We start from the raw sequence: 23,243 nt of genomic DNA on the forward strand, positions 1-23,243 counted from the left end.
GTATCTATCACCTCAAGCATTTGTCTTTTGTGCTACAAACAATCCAATTATGTACTTTTAGTTATTTTACAATGTACAATTAAATTACTTTTGACTGTAGTCACTCTGTTGTACTACCAAATACTAGGGTCTTATACTTTTTTTTTTTTTTTTTGAGAAAGGGTCTGGCCCTGTCACCTAGACTGGAGTGCAGTAGCACTACCTTGGCTCACTGCAACCTCCACCTCCCAGCTCAAGCCATCCTCCCTCCTCAGCCTTTCAAGTAGCTGGGACTACAGGCACACACCACCACACTTGGCTCTTTTTTGTAATTTTTATAGAGATGGAATTTTTCCATGTTGCCCAGGCTGGTCTTAAACTCCTGAGCTCAAGTCATCCGCCCACCTTGGCCTCCCAAAGTGCTGGGATTACAGACATGTGCCATGCACCCTGCCTTTATTCATTCTTCCTGTTGTTGTTTTTTTTTTTTTTTTTTTGGTGCATTTTAACCATTCCCACTACCCTCCACCCCCTGCACTCCCTCACTGTCCTTCCCAGCCTCTGGTAACAATCTTTCTACTTTCGCTCTCCATGAACTCAATTATTTTAATTTTTAGCTTTCACAAATAAGTGAGAACATGAGAAATTTGTCTTTCTGTGCCCAGCTTATTTTAGCTAACATAATTACCTCCAGTTCCATCCATGTTGTTGCAAATGACAGGCTCTCATTCTTTTTTATGGCTGAACAGTACTCCGTTGCGTGTACATACTCCATTGTGTATGTATTTTCTATTTCTATTCATCTATTGATGGACACTTAGGTTGCTTCCAAATCTTGGCTATTGTGAATAGTGCTGCAATAAACATGGGCGTGCAGATGTCTCTTTGATATACTTCTTTTCTTTTGGGTATATACCTAGCAGTGGGCTTGCTGGATAGCATGGTAGCTCTATTTTCAGTTTTTCGAGGAACCTCCAGACTGCTCTCTGTGGTGGTTACATTCCCACCAACAGTGTAAGAGGGTTCCCTTTTCTCCAAATCCTGGTTAGAATTTGTTATTGCCTAACTTCTGGATAAAAGCTATTTTAACTAAGGTGAGATGATATCTCATTCTGGTTTTGATTTAAATTTCTCTGATGATCAGTGATGTTGAGGACTTTTTCACATACCTGTTTGCCATTTGTATATCTTCTTTTGAGAAATGTCTATTCTGTTCTTTTGCCTATTTTTAGTTGGATTATTAGATTTTTTTTCCCCTAGAGAGTTGTTTGAGCTCCTTATATATTCTGTTTATTAATCGCTTGTCAGATGGAGAGTTTGTCAATACATTCTCCCATTCTGTGGGTTGTCTCTTCACTTTGCTGATTATTTCTTTTGCTGTGCGGAAGCTTTTCAACTTGATGTGATCCCAGTTGTCTATTTTTGCCTTGGTTGCCTGTGCTTGTGGGGTATTACTCAAGAAATTTTTGCACAGTTCAATGTCCCGGAGAGTTTCCCTAATGTATTTTTTTTTAGTAGTTTCTTAGTTTGAGGTCTTAGATTTAAGTCTTTAAATCATTTTGATTTGATTTTTGTATATGGTGAGAGATAGGGGCCTAGTTTCATTCTTTTGTATATGGCTATCTGATTTTCCCAGCATCATTTATTGAAGAGACTATTATTCCTCCAATGTACGTTCTTAGCACCTTTGTCAAAAATCAGTTCACTGTAGATGTATGGATTTATCTCTGGGTTCTATATTGTGTTCCACTGTTCTATGTGTCTGATTTTTTCCCAGCACCATGCCGTTTTAGTGACTATATCTCTGTAGTATAATTTAAAGTCAGATAATGTGATTCTTCCAGTTTTGTTCTTTTTACTTAGGATAGCTTTGGCTGTTCTGAGTCTTTTGTAGTTCCACATACATTTTAGGATTTTTTTTTTTTAGTTTCTGTGAAGAATATCATTATTTTGATAGAGATTGCATTGAATCCATTGATTGCTTTGGGCAGTATGGACATACTGTTAAATATTTAACAATATTTAACACTATTGATTCCCCCAATCCATGAACATGGAATCTCTGTTAATCATTTTATTTCTTTTTATTTATTTATTATTTTTTTGAGATGAAGTCTTGCTCTTTCGCCCAGGCTAGAGTGCAAAGGCACGATCTCGGCTCACTGCGACTTCTGTATCCCAGGTTCAAGCGATTCTCCTGTCTCAGCCTCCTGAGTAGATGGGATTACAGGTGCATGCCACCACACCTGTCTAATTTTCTTTTTGAATTTTTAGTAGATATGGGGTTTCACCATATTGGCCAGGCTGATCTTGAACTCCTGACCTGAAGTGATCCACCCACCTCAGCCTCCCAAAGTGTTGGGATTATAGGCATGAGCCACCACCGCGCCTGGCCCTGTTAATCATTTTAAATGTCTATTTGTTCAGTAATTAAATAGAGGCAAAGTTTTTTTGTTAGTACTGTGGTGCTATGCACAGTAACATGTCAGAACAAACATAAGTGAATAGTTGAAATTTTATATTTCGGTTTTAAGTAGATTCTAATCTGTAGGAGTAAGTCTTCGCAGACAGGTAGCATGGAAATGAAATACCAATTCAGTATCTATGTATAAAACCATAGGTTCCATTGAGTTGCTTCATTTTATATTTAGATGGATGCTCCGTAGGAAGAGTATTGTTTGCCTGTATTTAGGTTATTAAAATTGAGTTACGTCTGCTCATAAACCTGAGCAAACCACAAAACTCAGAAGAGAAAGTATTAAGGTACCTAAAAACGTGTTTAAGTGTTACTATCTGGGACAAATATTGGGACATATAGCTCAAAATAATACAGCTCATTGTTTTGATCAAGTATGAGATTTGTTTGTGTTGTAACAAAGCTTCAATGAGTGGCAGAGTTGCAAGAGTAGAGAAGTTAAGAAAGGACTCAGAGGGATGTGGAATCCATGTCCTGGCACACTCTGGCTTTGATAAATATTACATGATTGCAGTGATACCTTTTTGTGAGATATAATTCATTGTTTCAATAATTAATGGCACCAGTGCATGTTTCTAAGAGTACCAAAGGTAAATAATTTACTGTAATTACCAAAGAGGAATGATATTATTTATTTATGAGAACTTTTTTTAAAAAAAGAACCTTTGTGAAACACAACCTTAGGCTCCCCAACATAAGAACTGTAGCTTGCCCTCCACTCCACTCATGCCAAAAAAATTAAAGGAACATCACTACTTTGTATTAAGTATTTTGCCCTACTCTGAAGGTGTGTTGGTTTGGGTCTCCAAAAGTCAGTATAAGTTGTTGTTAAATAAGGCCAGACTGAAACCAACACCTCATACTTGGTTAATCCATATAGAATTTGGGAACTTTCCTAAATGGTTTATTGCTTTTGACGGGTTAGAATCTTGGTTACGTGGATTCTTATTAGAAGCTTAATTGCACACCCATTCACTAGATGTGTCCTCGCTCATTAAATGCAGATAAAGCTGTTCCTCATTCATTTTTGCATTTTCGTAGGACATGGGTGAGATAGTGACTTGCATATAATTGCTCTACAAATTTATTTTTCAATTTGACTTCAGGGCTATTTTTTAAAAATCTGTGTAATTCAGAGTAAGTTTTTAAATTTAGATTTTATTATTACCAAAGTTATGCAATTAAATAAAAAGCCACATCATTCTACAAGACACACTTGTTGGGAAAAAACATAATCCCCGTATACACCTTCAGTCCCCAAGTTCTCCTTTCCAGAGACAAGTGCTTTAAATAATTTTTGATAACTGTTATGATGTGCTTGGATATCTCTAAATACTACATGTATATTGTTCTTGTTGATTTTTCTCCATTTCAGGAATTATTTATTGACTTCCCCAAATGAAAGATGAAGCTTTTTTTTCCACACTTTTCCTCCCCGACTACACACACTTCGTATCCTCCCATTTCCGCAAACAGTTGTAATTTATTTTGCTTATATCTGTATTTGATGCTTATCTTGTTATGCCTATGTAAATGTTACTCACATATGTGGCTTATATTATAATTGCTTTTTCTTTCTTTTTTTTTGAGATGGATTCTTGCTCTGTCACCCAGGCTGGAGTGCAGTGACGCAGTCTCGGCTCACTGCAACCTCCGCCTCCCGGGTTCAGGCGATTCTCCTGCCTCAGCCTCCCAAGTAGCTGGCATTACAGGTGCGTGCCACCACGCCCAGCTAATTTTTTGTATTTTTAGTAGAGAAGAGGTTTCACCATGTTGGCCAGGCTGGTCTCAAACTCCTGACCTCAAGTGATCTACCCGCCTTAGCCTCCCAAAGTGCTGGGATTAGTCATGAGCCACCACGCCTGACCTGATTGCTTTTTCTTTCCAGCACAATATTTTATTTTCCCTGGAGTTTTTTCACTTGCTTGATGTCCTCTGTGCATATAAATAGTCCAACCCCAAAACTTTCCCCTAGTTGTACAAATCTCTCAATATGTTCACATTCTTTAGGTGATCTATCTGTCTCATCAACTTATCTCATCTCGCTTAGAGCTTTCTTACTTGTCGTATTCCTTGTAGGTCTGCTGCACACGGATGTGCTCTTGGGTCTTCCTTCATCATAACCATGAAAATTCCCTTTGTTTTCTCTTGTGTTGGAGTCCATGCCCTCCCTTTTCTTCTGTCAGTCCTTCACTTTGGTGGAGTACATCTTCCATTAATTTCCTCAGAGAGTGCATGAGAAATACGTTTTTCAAGGTGTTATATATCTGAAAATATCTGTCTAGTTCATACTTGTTTTTAATTTAGCTGGTTATAGAATTCTGACTTGAAGTCATTTCCTGTCAGAATGTTGAAGGAATTGCTCTATTGCCTTTTACCTTCATGTTTTGCTGCTAAAAGTCTGACACAGACCCTCCATCTGTGACCATTTTTTCTCTCCATGTTTATAGGCTCTGTCTTTGTCTCCAAATTCTGAAGTGTTATGATGATGTACCATCATGGGTTCTGTATTCATAGTGCTGGTCACTCACTGGGTCATTTTACGCTGGCAACCTCTGTCTTCAGCTCTGGAAAAGTTTCTTAAATTGTTTCCTTGATTTATTTTCCTTTGTTCACAATTTCTTTTTCTTTCTAGAACTTCTTTTTTTTTAGACTGAGGGGAGGATTTGAACCTCCTGAACTTACCTTTTGCTTTCTTGTATTTTTTCTCCATTTTCTAGAGTTAAAAATTTCTCTATACTTTCTAAGGTTTTTTTCAATATATTTGTTACTTTCTAAGAGTTATTTTTCCCTAAATGTTTCTTTTTTAAAATAAGTAGTCTATTGTTTCATAGGTGTAAAAATATCTCATCTCTCTCTAGATATTAATGAATAATTTTAAGTTTTCTTCTCCCTGAAAAGCCTGTTTCCTGCAATTTGCTTTCCTTCTGTTTGCTCGTTTGTTTTGTTTTTATACTAGATGCTTTTCTCAACAGTCTAGTGACTGTCAGCTGTCTACTCATTAATAAGCTCATTGAAAGCTCTCTATATGGTGTAGAGGTTGTCATCCGTGATTTCCACTGAAGTAATAAGCCAGAACATTTCACTGGGAAATTCCAATGGGCAGGTCAGAATCCTCAGAGACTTCCCATTTTTTGCCTAGAACTCTGTCCCCAACTGTGTCTGGGAGACCAGTAAAGGACGGGTGGGAGTCTGAATATTCAGTGTACAATCCCCATTTTCAATATGGTGCCTCTAGCCTTCTAGTCTCCTGCCTTTAGTCTTCTGGTTGGTGGTAGTGATGGCAGGGGATCATTATTTGACAACTGAGGGGATTATGAAGGTCAAATCACTTTTTAAAGAGAATTCTAGCCAATCCTTCTGTCTTTCTGCTGATGTGTTTTCTCTTATTCTCTCTGTCCTTTCTGTGTCTGTATTTTTAACTATGTGACTGTCATTTCACTGAGGTTTCAGTAGGAAGCAGATTGTGGGGGATCTGTGGGCTAATACCTTTTATCAGATTTGGCACATTCATAGCCATTATCTTTTCAAATACGGCTTCTACTTTATTCTGTTCTTCTCTTCTATTTCTAAGGGTCCAATTTACACCTATGTTAAAATCTCTCAATGTTCCACATCTTGTACTGTTTTCTATTTTTTTTTTAACCTATCCTTCATTTTGTATATTTTTCCATTTAGGGCTCTAACTTAACCCTCTTTTATATTGTGTCTAAGTAAAGAACTGACATTGTATTTAGCACTGAACCAGTGCCCATTTGATTCCTTCTTATGTATATTCTAGCATTCTATCCCATTTAATTTATTTTCTCTATCTTTCCCTGTGTTTTTGTAAACATGCTAATCATAGTTATTATAAAGCACTTATTAGCTTACCTCAGAATTGGGATGGCCTGGGAGTCTATTTATAGTGTCTCTCTGGTTTGGTTTGGTTTGATTTCATTTTTCTGTTTTTATCCACCCACTGTGACCATGCTTGGCAATTTTTCACTTTATGCTAGACATGGTGTATAAAAAATTGTGGACACACCCGATGGTGATATATTCCTCCACAGAATGTTTGCCCTCCCTCTGCTAGGCAAATAGAAGAGTAAATTTTAATTCAATTAAGATTTTGCTGAAATGAGGCTGGTCTGCAGCCCTGGTGAAAGCTCACACTACCTTTGGTTTCCCCCTAGCACACCAGCATCCTTATTTAAAATTGTGGTATGATCTTCAAATCTCTTTCCATTATAAGTTCTAAACTTTTAAGTCATTTTCTCATTACTGCCAAAAATCTCCATTATGCTCTTCAGAGATATTTCTGGTTAGGTTTTGAGCTTCCTGTTCTGCACAGCTTCGGAATTCAGCAAAATGTTCTTAGCAGGAAATTGTAGCGTGCTTGAGGCCACCCAAATCTCCACCAAAACTCTCCTGGCTTTTCTGTTCAACAACAGTGACCCCTGTAGGTTAAAAGTACAAATCTGTTTGCACTGGTAACTGACAAAAGCCTGTAAGTTAAAAATGGGCAACAGAAAGTCAGCTCAACTCCTGAAGATGTTCACCCTCCCAGAGTTTGGTAGTTCTTTTAGTTCTCGATGCTTCAACCGCCCTCTGCTGCATTCAGATACGATTGCTGTATTTTATCTGGCTTACTTGGAAGAAGTACTAGGCTGCTACTAGCTACTCCGCCCCACTTGGAACCAGAAGTCATCAAGATTGAATTTTTCATTTTTTATTTTGAGATTTGGGAAAAAAATTACAGTTGTTATAGGATTAATTTGGAGACATGTTGAAAATGTGACATGTGCTTAAAATCATAGTTGGAGTTAGTTCTGTGATATTTCTTTGCCATGTCAGTTACCCAGGGAGCTTTCTTAAAAGATTGAAATAAAACAGTACATCGATAGACTTTATTTTCTAACATTATACTCAGATATCAATGTATTTCTACAGAGGAGAATTTAAAAATTATTTATGTTGAATGTAAGTCTATGTGGAATTAGAGGAATACAGATATATCTTATATGTGTAGAGAAACCAGTCTTGTATGGTTTGTTGATGTAATTTAATTTACCATTTTATTTTTCAGCATCTAACATTCACAAGGGAATTTGATTCAGATTCTCTGAGACATTACAGCTGGGCTGCAGACACCTTAGACAATGTCAATCTTGTTTCAAGCCCCATTCATTCTGGGTAAGTAACCTAAATGTCACTTTTCATTATCCTACTACATGAACAGTGCATTTATTACTTAGAGTTATAAATTCACATCAACAAGCTTCATATATATGAATATATTCATGTATGAAATGTATATTCATTAGTATATGTGAGATGTATTTGTAAATCATTGTTTTTTTCTAAGTAATTGTGTATGAGTTTTTTTTTGAGAAAAATTTAATTTTGTTAGAAAAAATAATGAAATTATTAGTACAACAAACTTTCCTGGCTATTCTAATCTTCTAGGTCTTTAATTTTCCTTTTCAGAAAACTTCCTTTTTAAGTTTTTTAAAATTTGAAACATAATGATTTTTCTCTATTTTACTTTTCTATTCAAATGAAGTTTTTCTAGGTATCTGATTTTTCTTTTCAATAGAAAATTAAATATGTAAGTATGCCTGTTAATTTACCTTAACTGACTTTTGTGCTTCCCTTAATAATAGAAGAATTTCTCTCAAATATTTAGTAGTTGTTTTTGTTTTTTGTTTTTGACTGGGTCTGACTCTGTCAGCCAGGCTGGAGTGCAGTGGTGCAGTCTTGGCTTACTGCAACCTCTACCTCCTGGGCCCAAGCTATTCTCCCACCTCAGCTTCTTGAGTAGCTGGGACCACAGGTGCGCACCACCATGCTCGGATAATTTTTGTATTTTTTCATAGAGATGAAGTCTCGCCATGTTGCCTAGGCTGTTCTCAAACTCCTGAGCTTAAGCAATCTGCCCGCCTTTGCCTCCCAAACTGCTGGGATTACAGGCATAAGCCGCCACACCCAGCAAATATTTAGTTTTTAAATGAGCAGTAAGCTCTGGTATTGTCATTTTTTTCTCATATGATACAGGTCTTTGATTTGATAAATGATTTGTTTTGTGTGATTTTCCTTTTAAAAGAATATATAAATTTGAACTTTCAAATTGGTGCCTTCTGCATTTCTGAAATAAACTTACAATTAAGTTATATTAAATTGTAATTTAAAAAAATGAATGAAAAGAATAAAGATACTTACTTAAAAAAATAAACATACCAGTGTCTACACTGGAAGTGCTGTGGTTAAAAACCACATTGAGTAGCCTCCTCATCCTGCCTCCCTGGTCAATGGAATTCGAGGCAGGAGGCTAAAAGGGGACCTGCTTCAATTACTGAATTAATAAATTAGTGTATCTTTAGATACTGGATTCTTCATCTTTGGGTAATTCAAATTTGGGATAATTGACATCCATATAAATAGAATCAAAATAATTCATTAAAATGATGAATATCTCAAGGTATTTTTGCCTTTGAAATTGGCATTTAGGCCATAAGTTAATAGTGATCAAAGACAAGGGCAGATTATTTTGGAATTAAATAAATTAACAATAATTAACATTCATGAAGTGCTTCATATATTATATGAAGTATTTGCTGCTGCTCCTAATTAAAATAAATTGTAATAGCTAACATTTACTTACTTCTTGTCATGTACCTGGCATTGTGCTAAATCTTTTACATGTATTGTCTCATTTATATTTACTTGAACCTTATAATGATACTGTGAGATACGTATTATTCATTATCCTCATTTTACAAATAAAAAATCAGACTCACAGGAATGCTTCAGGTTAAAATATCGTTGTAGATTTTGGCTTTGTAATACTACAATTCTGAGAAACAGATCAATATCATTCAAATGGGAATAATTGACATGAAAGTGCTTCATAAATTATAAACTTTATGGTGGCTTTTGAGTTAGTAACATTGCATTTCTTTAACTCAATTAGAGAAACCTTGAATTATTATAATTTTAAACTGCTAAAAATATTTATATAATTTATATTTGATGCATATGGGTCTAATATTGGAAAAGCAAAAGAAAAAGTCAGATTGAAGAAGGAAAATATACAACATCTGGGATACATTCAGGGGGCAAACATGTTGAAGAGTTTTTTGAATCACGCTTGATGAATTGCCGCCATATTTCAAAGACCTGAAACCATCACTTTGTATTCTCTACAAATCAAAGACAAGGTACTAGGGCTTAATTTAGTAAACTGAGACGTTGAAGAAACATGATAACAAGATCAGAAATGAACTTTCCCATACATTAAAAACAATGAAGTATTTGAGTATGCAAGTTATCTCCCATTCACCTTGAGTGTTACTGAAGACAACAGAGACAATAGACATGTGCAGGAAAGCAGAAGTAATGGCAGCAGGTGTGGGCTTATTTGAAAAGGAAAATATAGACCTGGTGTACACTTACGAATATTTCACTGATGCCAGGTCCTTGCAGTTTATGCAGCTACGTAAGGCAGATATTTTTCTAGGTTGTCCCACAAATGACAGATGCCCTGGTTTCATTTTCTGATGGTTTTTATTTTTCCTTTGCTTGTCATTGACATTTTCTGTTGCTTGCTTCTAATTATATTACATTAATTCTTCCCATTTGCTTTCTAAATTATTTTGCAGCTATTCTTCTCCACTTCCTCAGTATGATTCAAGGTGATAACTGTGTCCTTTATGTGAACCATCCTTTTTGTATTTTTAATTTATGTGAATTTTTCCCATAGTTAGATCGTGTCAATGTCTGTAGTATATCAGCATTTGTCATCCTGCTGTTCCTAAAACTAGAAACATTCATGTATTAGTTTTAGGATCATTTGTAGAATTCGTGCTATAGTTTAAATATTAATAAGATACAAATATTATTACATACCACCTTTTAATTTGTTCTATAAGCTATGTTGCATGACTTTTTACACAGAATATGTAAGACATGAGTTTGTAAAACAAATCACTGTATTTTATAATGTTATTAAATAATAGGACCCATGTCCTGTTTAATGAATAGTCCTACTTTTCCTCAGTCTGTTGACTCTATGAAGTTGAGAACTTCAGAACAATAAATGGTTGCTGATGAGCACCAGCCATGCGCTGTGTGCTATACAGAACACAGAGAAAGAGACTCTTCCAGTTTGTTGTTAATATCATCTTAACTAGTGTTTTTTCCATTGGTTCTGATATTCTTTACAGCTGAGATATTTTTATTTTAATTCTGATAAACTGTACACTACCTTCAGTCCGCTCAGCTCCAATCAGCTATCTACCTATCCATCCACCCATCAATCCATTAGTATTAGTAACCAAGTCTCACCTACACAGTTTCTAAGCAAAGCAGTTTTATTCATTGGTTCATTCAGTAAACATTTATCATGTACCTGTTTTGTGCTAGAATTGTGCTTGGCTCTGCAGGTCAAGCAGTGAACGAAACAGACCCAATCAGAATTACTATCTATATTGTTGAGACTCAGCGGTTGCCAGGGCAAACATTCCCCTCTCAGTGGAAACATTCCAGTGTGTGTGTATGTGTGTACTGACACAACTGAATCTTCAAACCCAGAGTTTGTCGTGAATCGTTTTAAATCCATTCTGTTACTATTATTCCTAATGAAAAATTGATTTCGTAGTTACAACTACTAAGTGCAGGGAACGATTCGATTTTGTCTTATAATATTGCCATATTGCCTTCATTATTGAATAAAAGTAGTTGTTAAATATACGTATGTCTAAGAAAATGTAGGCAGCCCAGAGCAATTTCAGGTGAGCCTCATGTCTTTTAGCATTGGTAACAATTCATCCCGACACTTGTACAAGTGAACAAGTATCTTTTTCTTTGACTAGCGAGGAGTGATTTTTGTTTTCTTTTTGTTTTTGAGAGAGTCAGTGTTTTCCCCTTTTACCTTGATTATCATAGTGGTCCAAATCTCCCAAAATCGATAGAATGTTATAAAAGACATAAATTCATTCAGAGTAAAATGGTTAAATCCAAAATGAGCAAAAGGGTGTGAAGATGAGTCCACCTTACTGATGAGCAGAGTTGGTTCTAGGAATCTGATAGGCTGAAAAATGATCGCCAGCCCATTGCCTCTCCCTGTGGGGATCACAGGCCAGTTTGCTTGAAAAGGTCACTCTTTCAAGGTCAAGAGGTACCATTCTTCAGAAGAGGGTCCCCAGCTAGGAAGTCCATGCGAGGTCTTAAAATCTGTTTGCAGGATGTTAGCATTGTTTTTAGGGGAAAAAATAGTAAAGATTTTTGATGGATGGGATTATTTTTTTTCTAAAAACACTTTAAGAATTCAGACAATTTTCTAATTATCACTATTTTGTACTGTGCTGGTAATCTGTGTATTTTCATATGTGAAAACTAGAATACAGAAATATATTTGTGTTCCCCTGTCTGACCTTAACTCTTCCACACATTGAACTCATTGATTTATGTTTACTTATAACTCTGTGATAATGATAACTGTGTTACAAGTTTGTGATGATGATAGTGGGACCATGCATATGTGATAGAAGACAGTGATTCCAATATACTTCTACCCAAAAATAACAGTTAATTTCTTTACATTTCTATACCTATTAATACATGCAGACAGTTTTCTCCTTACTAGCTTTAATAAAAGGCCAATGACAGAATTATATTATTTAGAGCCATTTTCTAAAAGTCTAAGTTCCATTTTTTTATCATTGTATAAAATATTCGAATGTAGGTTATTTCAGACAGCTTTTAAGCCCATATTTATACTGAAAACATTTAATCCCTTTCCATCAAAATCACCGTAGCAAATCTAGTCATCTCCTGCTTTTATTCTTATATTCTGCTTCATCATAGTAAAAATTAGCGTTGGTATGATTAAAAATACATTTATTTTATGAGTTGTAAATGTCAAGACATACTGTGGAGTTTCATCTTACTTGTAAGAGACCATATGGCAGCATATGGCAAAAACCACTTATAGTTAAAATGACCTTTGAATATAAAGACCACAGTTTTTTTGTTCTAAATGCATGAGAATCCTCTTACTAGACCGTTTTTACTCCAGTTTTGAAACCTTCCTTATTCCTTCCATTTGAGCCTGGTAAAGTAGTTGGCTTTTCTGTGGGGGCAGTGTTCCACCAAAAACAAGTTGTGTTTCAGTTTTTGCAAAGTGCACAAGTTAAATGCATGTTTGATGTGACTCCACTGTATTTACTTCCGATTTACCTTTAAAGAGAGGAAATGATAGCTACATTGTCTGTCGCTTTAAATAAACTTAAACATTTAATTTCCAAACTTGCTGTGAACACAGTTTATTCCGTCCTTGAATTGGCCTCTGATCTTCTCCCCTCAGGTTTCTGGTTAGTTTTATGGTGGACGCGAGAGGGGGCTCCATGAGAGGAAGCCGTCATCACGGGATGAGAATCATCATTCCTCCACGCAAGTGTACGGCCCCCACTCGAATCACCTGCCGTTTGGTAAAGAGACATAAACTGGCCAACCCACCCCCCATGGTGGAAGGAGAGGGATTAGCCAGTAGGCTGGTAGAAATGGGTCCTGCAGGGGCACAATTTTTAGGGTAAGTTGTTTTGTCAATTTTAACCTTGGCCCTCACAATGCATCTTTGATTTTCTTTACCCTTGTTAACTCGAGGAGTTAACTCTTAAAACTGCTTAGTTGTACCTGATTGAGTATACTTTTTGTAAAGTGTCAAAGGTCACAAAGCTGTGTGAAAGGCTAATAGGCTGATACTTTCTTAACTGAGTTTGCTGGTCAAGGCTTTTACTAACCGAGAAGCATGTTCTCTGCTCAGCAAGTGCACGGAACCCCAGTGGTCCCTGTAGAAGTCAAGGCACCATTCTAGGGAAAAAATACAGATGCTGGAATTATTTTACCACATTGAATATATGGCTACTTTGGGGACATGTCTTTTTGGGAAACAGTTCATTGTGATATGGTATTTTACAAAAAGGAAAAATGAATTTAATTCATTTTCTGAGGTGGCACTTGGGTACAAATCAGGCAGGCTCTGTCGTGACTGACAGTTTGTTCACAATTTCCCCTTCTCGTTTCTCTTTCTGCTGCATGGATGTTATTCAGTAAACTGCATCTTCCTACCAATCCTCCCCCTGTAAATGAGGGTGAGAGCTTGGTTAGCCGAATCCTGCAGCTTGGGCCTCAAGGAACAAAATTTATTGGGTAGGACCTTTATAGACAAGATACAGAATGTCTACAATTTTTTTTTCCATTTTCAATTTTTTTCTGTCACACCCATGGTCTGATTCTTGTCTTAAGTTTATTTTTATTTTTTAAGTTTTTTTTAATGCTTTCAGTTGATGTGTGTCACTGAAAGAAAAAAAAATCATAGTGGCTTGACTTAATGTAGCACCGCTACCTATCTTGTGCTTTTCAGGCATGTGGAATTCACTGCAAGCATTCTGCTTTCATAACTTCGTGCTTTTGTAAACCTTTCTTTTATTTGAAATGTTTCTTCTGAATATGATACTTTTTAAGACAGCAACAGTCTTTAACCCAGTGTAAGAGAAGGTATTTGCAGGCTTTGAGTCAACATTTGCTATAAATTACATGTATGTACACCTGTGTGTGTGTGTAATTAGATCTTTTAAAAGTACATGAGTACTGTGTAATTTTTTATGGGCTTTGAGAAGAAGTCATCAATAAGTAAACTGATTTTGAAAAGTGTTGGGAAAATAAGATATTTAAATAAAATTAAATAGGCAGCAGATAGAATGTTCTTTTAAAGTTATAAAATTGTTTCGTTTGGTTTTGTTTGAGCTGAAATGCATTGGTATTTGTTGTTTGTTCACTTGTCTGTTTGATTGTTGTATTTGCCTTGGCAGTCTGCATGAAGAAACCTGTTAATGAAAAGCTATGCTTGGCTTTCACCTTGATCAAAGACCCTTGTTCATACCTTCTCTCCAATATCATTGAGCATCATACATAAAGCCACATTCCTTAAATATTTACAGAGACAGTATCTGACATATTAACCTGCAAAGATTGTATCTTGTTCTCAAAAATAAATACAATTTAATGTTTAATTATAAGGTGTAGTTAAAAACTCTGGTAAATATCTTAATCTTCAAATTATTAATACTGCTAAGAACACTTGATTTTGTTTCTACCTATTGAAGAATAAAGGCATTATAAAAATTATTTTTTAATCTTTAATTTGAAAGAATTATGATTTTGCCAAAAGCAAAATGATATTTATCATCCCCTTTTTAAGCAAATGCTTTTCTAATAAATCGATATTCATGTTTTTATTTATGTTATTTGATCATTACAACTACTATCCCTTTTTCTGCTCTTACTTATTTAAGCCTGTATCTTCTGTTATCACATATACCTAAACACATAGGTTAAGAAGTAGGGTTCCATACAACCTCTGTAGGAGAATAATGATACTGTCTACTTAAATGTCATAAAATAAAGCTGCACAATCCAACTACATAAACTGTGTGTGATTGTGGTCTGCTTACTTCCATTCATCTCTTTTAGTATTTATCCTATTTTAAAATTTAACAAAATTATTTCCCGTGGCTTGATTGGCTATGTTCAATTTGCAGCCATTCTTTTACATTCCTTTGCAAAAGGACACTGTCAAAAATTACTGTGTCATTATATGACAATTTCAAACCAACAAGTACTTTTACAGAAAAGTGTAAGTATTCCTATGCAGGTTATATTAGAGCCAGGAATTGAAGCTACCTACTACCATTTCACAAATTGAAAAACACAGGAATTGTCTTAACTGTACAGGCCATGAAAGGCATGGAATCTGCCTGTTGGAGGAGTCGTTAACATATTGATTGTTTTCTTGCTAAGGAGAAAATATAGCAATCACCTTTCAAACTAGGAACTTTATAGAATTTTTTTTTTAAATGACTGTGTCCTTTTAAATCATTAGCATTTGTATAATATACCTATTGTGTCTTTTAAAAATGGACCAACTTTCTTATGGTCTACTTTAATAAGTTTCCATTCTGATTCAAAATTCCTATTTATATGTACTGAAAAATTTCCCCCATTAATCCTATGCCTAACATATGGTAGTCCTCCAAGAACTGTTTGTGAATGAATGAATGATGGCATGTTTTCAGGCTTCGAAAATATTCTTTAATTAGCAAATGATTCTGCAGCTTTGAAATCATTCCCAACCTTAGTGGCACCTCTGATTTCAAATGAATACTGTTAATGAAACATTTTTAAAGTATGATACTATAAATATATTTAATTTGATACCAAAATAATGTGGATTTTTTTTCCAGCCCTGTCATAGTGGAAATCCCTCACTTTGGGTCCATGAGAGGAAAAGAGAGAGAACTCATTGTTCTTCGAAGTGAAAATGGTGAAACTTGGAAGGAGCATCAGTTTGACAGCAAAAATGAAGATTTAACCGAGTTACTTAATGGCATGGATGAAGGTAATAATGATGGCTCCTTGGTTCTGTAAATGTCTGCAGGCAGAAATTAAAGGAATGACTAGATTACATGAAACAGGACCTGAATTTCACACATTTGTATTTTAAGCTAGGACCCAAGTTCTTCAGCTGTTATTGCTGTTTTCTATATCATAATGCTGAAGTTCCATTTAATCTAACAAACTTTATTCTCCGTAATATAAAAGTTTAAGTATTTTGATGATTCCATCTTTAATCACATACATCAATCTTTCCAATACCAAAGAAAGTTTTCTGAGTCAAAAATGAGCAAGAAGAGGGTGAAATAATAATGGAAAGTATGCAAGGCATGCTGAGCATTTTGAAAATATGTTCACATTTTATTTTTGGAATTATTTCTGGACTCTTTCAGCTTTTTCAAGTTTCTCCCAGATAATTTCAGTATCCTTCATAAAGTTTTAATTTCTCTTGGGCCATAATTAGTCTTTAAAAAACGTTTCAGGGTAATTATTGGAGTCTGTGGTGTTTCAATGTCTCCTTCTTTGACCTAGTAAGACTGGTATATATCTGAGCATGTCACTTTTTCATACACAACTTCTTTAGGCTGTCTGACCCTAAGAACCAGAGCAATTTTTCTTAGTAGACATTGGGAATAGTCTGGTTTTGAGAATAGGTGTTTGACGCAGAGTTTTCCTTTAAAAATGTAAAAAAAAAAAAAATTAGATAACTGGCTTACCATAACGTCTGATGCTGAGAGAAAAATATCAGAGCTAATTCTTCCTTTATACTCACTTCCTAATCACTCCAAATCCAGGAATTATTTAAATAACAGCTTTATTAGAGATATAATTCATATTCCATAAGATCCACTCTTTTTCAATTCACTGACTTTTGGAATGCACTCAGCATAGTCTCCAGTGGGTTTCAAGGTGTGAACGAAGGAGCGAGGTGAACCGTAGGGTACTTGAGGAATGACCTTGGGCAAATTCATTGAACTCTGTGAGCCTGTCTTTCTTCTGCAAAATGGAGATTACCTTCCTAACTTCCTACGGTTATTGTTGAGAATAAATAAAATAGTTATGTGAGGCGCATATGAAATACAGTCCTTGTTACGTAGTAAGCCCTTGATAATTATGAGTTATTATCACCATTATATTTGTTCTGTAGAAAAAATTGTCATGCCAAAGGTTTGGTATAACGCACAATCACCACCAACCATGAATTTAAAGATGTCTTTACAGCAAGGTAGAGGGAAAATAGTAATTGTTGAGTGTCTAGCATTCATGAAGCACTGATAAATGCCTTCATATGTGAAAAATTTAAAAAGAAAGGATAGCACTGCAAATCAGGTGGTTTTAATTCCACTTGTAAGGAAACTGAAGTTCAGAGATGTTGAGTAACATATCTAAGGTTATTCCACTGAGTAGTAAGGCTGGGGTCCAAATGTAGGTCTACTTCTTTTCTTTTCTTTCTTTCTTTTTTTTTTTTTTTTGAGTTGGAGTCTCACTCTGTCACCCAGGCTGGAGTGCCGTGGCATAATCTCGACTCACTGCAATGTCCGCCTCCTGGGTTCAAGCAATTCTCCTCCCTCAGCGTAAACTAAGGCTCAGAGAGATTGAGTGCTAAACTCAAACCTACACGTGTAGGTTTGTTATATAGGTAAACTCGTGTTGCAGGAGTTTATTATACAGATTATTCTTTTACTCAGGTTCAAAGCCTAGTACCTACTAGTTATTTTTTGTGATCCTCTCACTCCTCCCACCCTCCACCTTCAAGTAGGCCCCAGTGTCTGTTGTCTTTGTGTCCACAAGTTCTCATTTAGCTCCCACTTAGAAGTGAGAATATGCAGTATTTGGTTTTCTGTTCCTGCATTAGTTTGCTAAGGATAATGGCCTCCAGCTCCATCCATGTTCCTGCAAAAGACAGGATCTCATTCTTTTTTATGGCTGCATAGTATTCCAAGGTGTAAAGAAATAATGATATAATCTTCTGTCTTGGATTCTATGTGTTATTTTGGAAAAACTAGATAGCATTTCCTTGCCACATTTTTAAAGACCAGGTAAACTGTTGGTTCCATTTTAGACAATTCAAAGGAAATGCAAATACTTCAGGCTTAAAGAATCAAGCACTGGAGGCCACTAGAGCAAAAATGAGGACGGAATTTTCAAGGCACAGGTTTCTTCATGTATTAAACTTAATAGTAATGAAGCAACCACTACACACATTTTATAATTGAAGCTCAATTAATCAAATTGTATGCCAAACTCGAGCCCTTCTCACCACTCTTTTCATATCCCCAAAGACACTTCATTCTTACCAGAACTTTCCTCTCTACAAAAGCAGACCAGCCAAAAAAACCCCGAAATCTGTCTTTTTAAAAAGCCAACTTCTTCCTTGAAGGTACAACTGTTCAAAGTTCTAGTTCAGAGAGAAGCATAAGCACAGTTTAGGAGGTTTCATGTTTTTTATGTTCTTTTAGCCTCTCTGTTCCCCTCCCATTTTGCTACTGAATAACTGTGAATTAACAAGATAAAAATAGTTCCTGAATTAAACCAGTGACCAGGTCACTCAAGGTTTCCTTAAAAAAGACAAATAGGTTGGGTGCAGTGGTTCACGCCTGTAATCCCAGCACTTTGGGAGGCCGAGGCAAGTGGATCACGAAGTCAAGAGATCGAGACCATCCTGGCCAACATGGTGAAACCCCTGTCTCTACTAAAAATACAAAAATTAGCTGGGCGTGGTGGCATGTGCTTGTAGTCCCAGCTACTCGGGAGGCTGAGGCAAGAGAATCACTTGAACCCGGGAGGCGGAGGTTGCAGTGAGCCGAGATCGCACCACTGCACTCCAGGCTGATGACAGCAAGACTTTGTCTCAGAAAAAAAAAAAAAACCCATAATAAATTGTCTTACCATTGTTTAATATAACGTATTAATTTCATAACAATTAAGCTTTATCTGTCATCTGTGGCAAGTGACCCTTGATAATGTCTGTCTTGTTATAAATGTTTACTTTTTCAACCCCCTTCTCCATAGATGAATTCTATGTGCTACTTTATAACCAGTCTACATGCTACTTTTATAACCAGTCCTGTTGTAGGTTCTTCTCTGAAAATTTTAAAACTCAAATATTTAAAAATCATCTTAGCAAATATTCTGATCACTGATTTTTATTAACACAATTGTAAAGATCAGTTTATGTTCCTATAGTGTGTTAAAATGTGTGAAGCCTTTCCATGCACACAATCAAATTTAACTGTTAGAATAACTCCTGGGAAAGAGAAGTTTAAGGAGCAGGATAATTTGCCCCATGTGATGTGGTGGTTGGGATCATGATTTATGGGAGTTACATAGACTAGACTTCTCATCTTGGCTCCACCACTTACTCATTGTGTGACCGTAACGAAGCGCTCAATCTCTGAGCCTTGGTTTAAATGTGTAAAGTGAGGGTGTCTAATACTGAACTAATAGGGAATAGATGAGCTAATATATGTAAAGTTCCTAGCTTGATGCCTGGAATATGAGAATCACTCAATCAGTGTTTAGTCATAGTCACAACTGCCATGTAAGTTGTGCAGGAGAGCAAATGGGGTCTGAAATCCTGCCCTTTTCACTTGTCAAGCCATCTGCCCTGACACTGGCCTGTAAGACATAGGGGTACTTTTTTCTAATTTGCTCAAAGCTGCTATCTAGTTGCCAAGCTGTGTACCTACAAGGTTGTGTACATCCCAAGTGGGCACCCTTTTCCAAATCGTAGAAAGACACTACATCAGCTAGTAAAAGCCCTGGTCATGGTTGATTATGATGACACACACTCAACATCGCCACCACCCAGCTGGGAAACAGTAAATAGATTTAGTCTTCCAAAACCTGGACTTCTGACTCCACACCTAGTTGTCTGTCTGCACTGCTCCTTTGCCTCTGTATGCTCTCGAATGATGCCTGTGAAAGTGCTTTGTGTAGAACAAAAGAGCCACATATATGTCAGCTGGTATTTAAGTTTTCCATTACTAATGAAGACACCTCTTAGTTTCTTTGTATGACACAAAAAATACGGTATATATTCAGGAAAAACTGTAGCTGCAAAATAAGGGGGAATTAAAAGTTACTCCTTATCACCAGCAAGCCCAGGGACTAAAATATCAGTGGTTTTGCTAACGAAGTAGGTGTATTAGCAAAGGTCTATTGAAGAGGCTAGAATCACAGAAAGGACAGTTGGTCTGGGTGTGAAGAACCTGCCATCACCACTAAGGTATCATGCAACAAGAACAACTTTTAACTTTGGCAGCAGACATAGATCTTGTTCTCGTCTTTGTCAATTTTTGTTTTCTCAGCCGAGAAAAAGATGCTGCAAACAGAAAACAAACATTCATTCCCCCCACCAAATTATAACGCAGCGAACTAAATTCACTTTTTAAGTTTAATGAAAACCTTACTTTAATTAAACTCACAAAGTTGAATTAAACATGTTTAAAATTACATCTCCAAAGTCAGACCCCAAAGAGTGTTTTGTAGTTTGCTGTTGTCTTGGATCTGGAAGCATTTTCTAGTAGAAGAGGTCCTTAATTTACAAATCAAAAGCTCCAGAAATGTTCTAGTCCTGCCCTGTCCCATACAGTAGCCACTAACTCCAGGGAGCAACAGAGCACTTGAAATAAAATTAGTACAAATGGAAATATGCTGCAAATGTAAAATACACCAGATACATGAGGATGAGTACCCTCCTCCGAATACATATCTCATTATTAATTTTTACATTGGTTACACATTGAAATGGTAATATTTTGGATATATTAATCTAAATAAAATGTGCCTATAATCCCAGCTACTCAGGAGGCTGAGGTGGGAGGATTGCTTGAGGTCAGGATTTCAGGAGCTCAGCCTGGGCAACATACACTTCATCTCTAAAAAAGAAATAAAAAATTAATTTCACCTGTTTATTTTTATTTTTTAGCGTGGCTATAGGAAATTTAAAATTACATACCCAGTTTACATTATATTTTTACTGGACAGTGCCTCTCTGGACAGTGTGTATGCTTTGTTTTACATATCTATTTTGTTTTAACACAAAAATTGTTGCTACCTAAGTATTACACAGAAGGCTTTGAGTATTTATGAATTATGCCATTATTTAAAAATCCCAATCACTGTCTTGGAACAAAATGTTGCTGAAGTTCCCCCAAACAATTTTACAATGCTAGGAACATATTTTCTTGTCATTGCTGAACTTTCAAATGAGAGCAAATGAAGTTTTTAAGATAATACATTTTAGATTGAATAATTACACTATTGTTTTATTGTAAACAGGAAAGGGAAATTGGTACTTGCTATGTAACAGAAAATTTTGTAAATTTACTATCTGACTACATAACCAATATCTTAGAAACAGACTTCTCAGAAGTTGCCACTTGGGTTCATTTCAGTATAATTTAATTGTTTTTGCCATGAGACCAATAGTGTCAAGTCATTGTAAAAGCAGTTGAGCACTGATGTGAAATATGTAGCTTTATGTTGTGCACAGCACCATCTGCTGGATAAATCTAGTAACAGTTTTGAAACATTCCCAAGGAGAGAATAAAAATAGAATTTAACCAAATCAGGATTGTGGTTGGGGTGCAAAAAAAAAAAAAAAAAAAAAACCATAGCAAAATACTGACTTTCAGCCTATTGCCATAAACTGGCATTTTAAATCAATTGAGTGATGTCCACCATGTTGATAAAGGAAAGGAAACTGTAGCAGAACAGTCCCCCAAACTAGTAGAAATAAAAATTCTAGTTTAGAAATGAAAATTAGAACAAAGCAAATAAGCATTAATAAGGACAAGTTTTTAATGCATTTGTATATATGCATTTGTCAGAAATTACATGTCTTTATGAAACATTAGTGGATCAAAATAATGACATCAGCCATCCTGCCCCCAACTTCCCACATCAGGCACAGTAGAGCTTTTAGCCCTCTGAGGGCAGTGAAGCAGGTCCAAGAGGTTGGACATCAGCCTCCACTACCTTTAGTGTTGATGTGAACAGAGAGACCAGTGTGCCAGAAACTGCAGGTCTAAGCTTTTGGAGTTTAGTGTGTTCTGTATTTGCTGCTCATGCGAGGTTATTGATTCATGGTGTTTAAGACACTGTTTATGATCCTAGATTTTGAAGATAGAATCATATTAATTGATTTTTCCCTTATATGTAACAGTAATGGCTTAAACAATGGGGTGAAAAAAGTGACATATGGGGACTAATTTCCTGAAACCATGTTTTTATTTGCACAAATGGAAAAGTAAGCAAATGTAAGTCTCTTAATCTGCAGTCATGGAAGAAAACCTTAGAAGGATTATTCCAACGTGGCCAGACATCCCCTACTTCTCTTCCTCCAGGAAGCCCTCCCTAAACCCCAGACTCAGATCAAACTGGTAGATACACCCACAGCACCATAACTGCAACTTTGAACTTTGATATCTTCCTTGGTGCATTGCAAAAGTCCAAGAGGGCAGAGACCAACTCTGACTTTTTGACAGCCATTATGCCCACTGCATATAACAACTCTTGATACAGAGTTGTCACTTCATCATAGTCTGTTGAATGAATGGAGAAATGAATGACTTGTGTCAGGCATATGCCCCCCTATTGGTGACACTTTTTCTCAATCCAGTGACCCTTACCCAAGAGAGAGAAAAACTTTCTGGAAGAAGGGAGGCTACACCAAATGGGGAGAGGAAGTCTGGGGCCTGGGGAAGGCTCTGGGGCGGGTTATAGTCATTCTACACACAGAGTACAAAGTAATCTTAAATGTCAACACTGAAGGTAGAGTTCAAAAAATAGTCACATTTCTCCCTGATTTTTAAAGTAATATATCTCATAAGCACATAAGGATTAAAAATTAATCTTCTAAAAATAGCTTTAAAAATATATGATTGTCAGAAATTATATTAATAGACTGCTAAAACTGGAGGGAAAAACAAGCAGGTATATCATTGTTTCCAGACATTCTGCATCATCAGCACTTATTACACGTGCAAATCTAAACAACAAAGAGGATCTCTACCCTGAATAAAGATGTGAAATAATGCTGACCCAAATATATATAAAGCAGATGACAGAATTGAATAAGAATATGAGTTAAACACTAAAATTATAAATGGTGCATGGAGCCTTTCATACTATCTTTGCCATGCCCCATGAGTTTATAATTATTTTAAAATAAATGTTTTTTTAAAACATTGAAAAGATCTCTATGATGTTTACTTCAAGGAAGAAGGATCAAGTTATGTCATTTGAGGATTTTTCCCTATAACATCTTATGTGAGCTTATTATGAAAGTTGCGTGTTTTGAAGGAGCTGAACTTTAATTCCAAAGGGATAAATGCCTGTAGTTTTCTAA

At 36.0% G+C, this 23,243-nt stretch overlaps 1 protein-coding gene across 7 annotated transcripts in view; it reads left to right on the top strand.

Annotated features, from left to right (window-relative positions):
* Positions 1-23,243, top strand: part of ANK3 (ankyrin 3) — a 699,134-nt gene that overhangs the window by 606,035 nt on the left and 69,856 nt on the right. For all 7 annotated transcript variants that reach the window (XM_054436350.2, XM_063669954.1, XM_054436348.2 and 4 more), the window contains 3 exons: positions 7,524-7,630; positions 12,801-13,025; positions 15,739-15,893. In XM_054436350.2, the coding sequence (XP_054292325.1) occupies positions 7,524-7,630; positions 12,801-13,025; positions 15,739-15,893 (487 nt within the window). The remainder of the gene's footprint in view (positions 1-7,523; positions 7,631-12,800; positions 13,026-15,738; positions 15,894-23,243) is intronic.

Source organism: Pongo pygmaeus, chromosome 8 (assembly GCF_028885625.2).
Source record: "Pongo pygmaeus isolate AG05252 chromosome 8, NHGRI_mPonPyg2-v2.0_pri, whole genome shotgun sequence".
In the NCBI taxonomy this organism is placed as follows: Eukaryota; Metazoa; Chordata; class Mammalia; order Primates; family Hominidae; genus Pongo; species Pongo pygmaeus.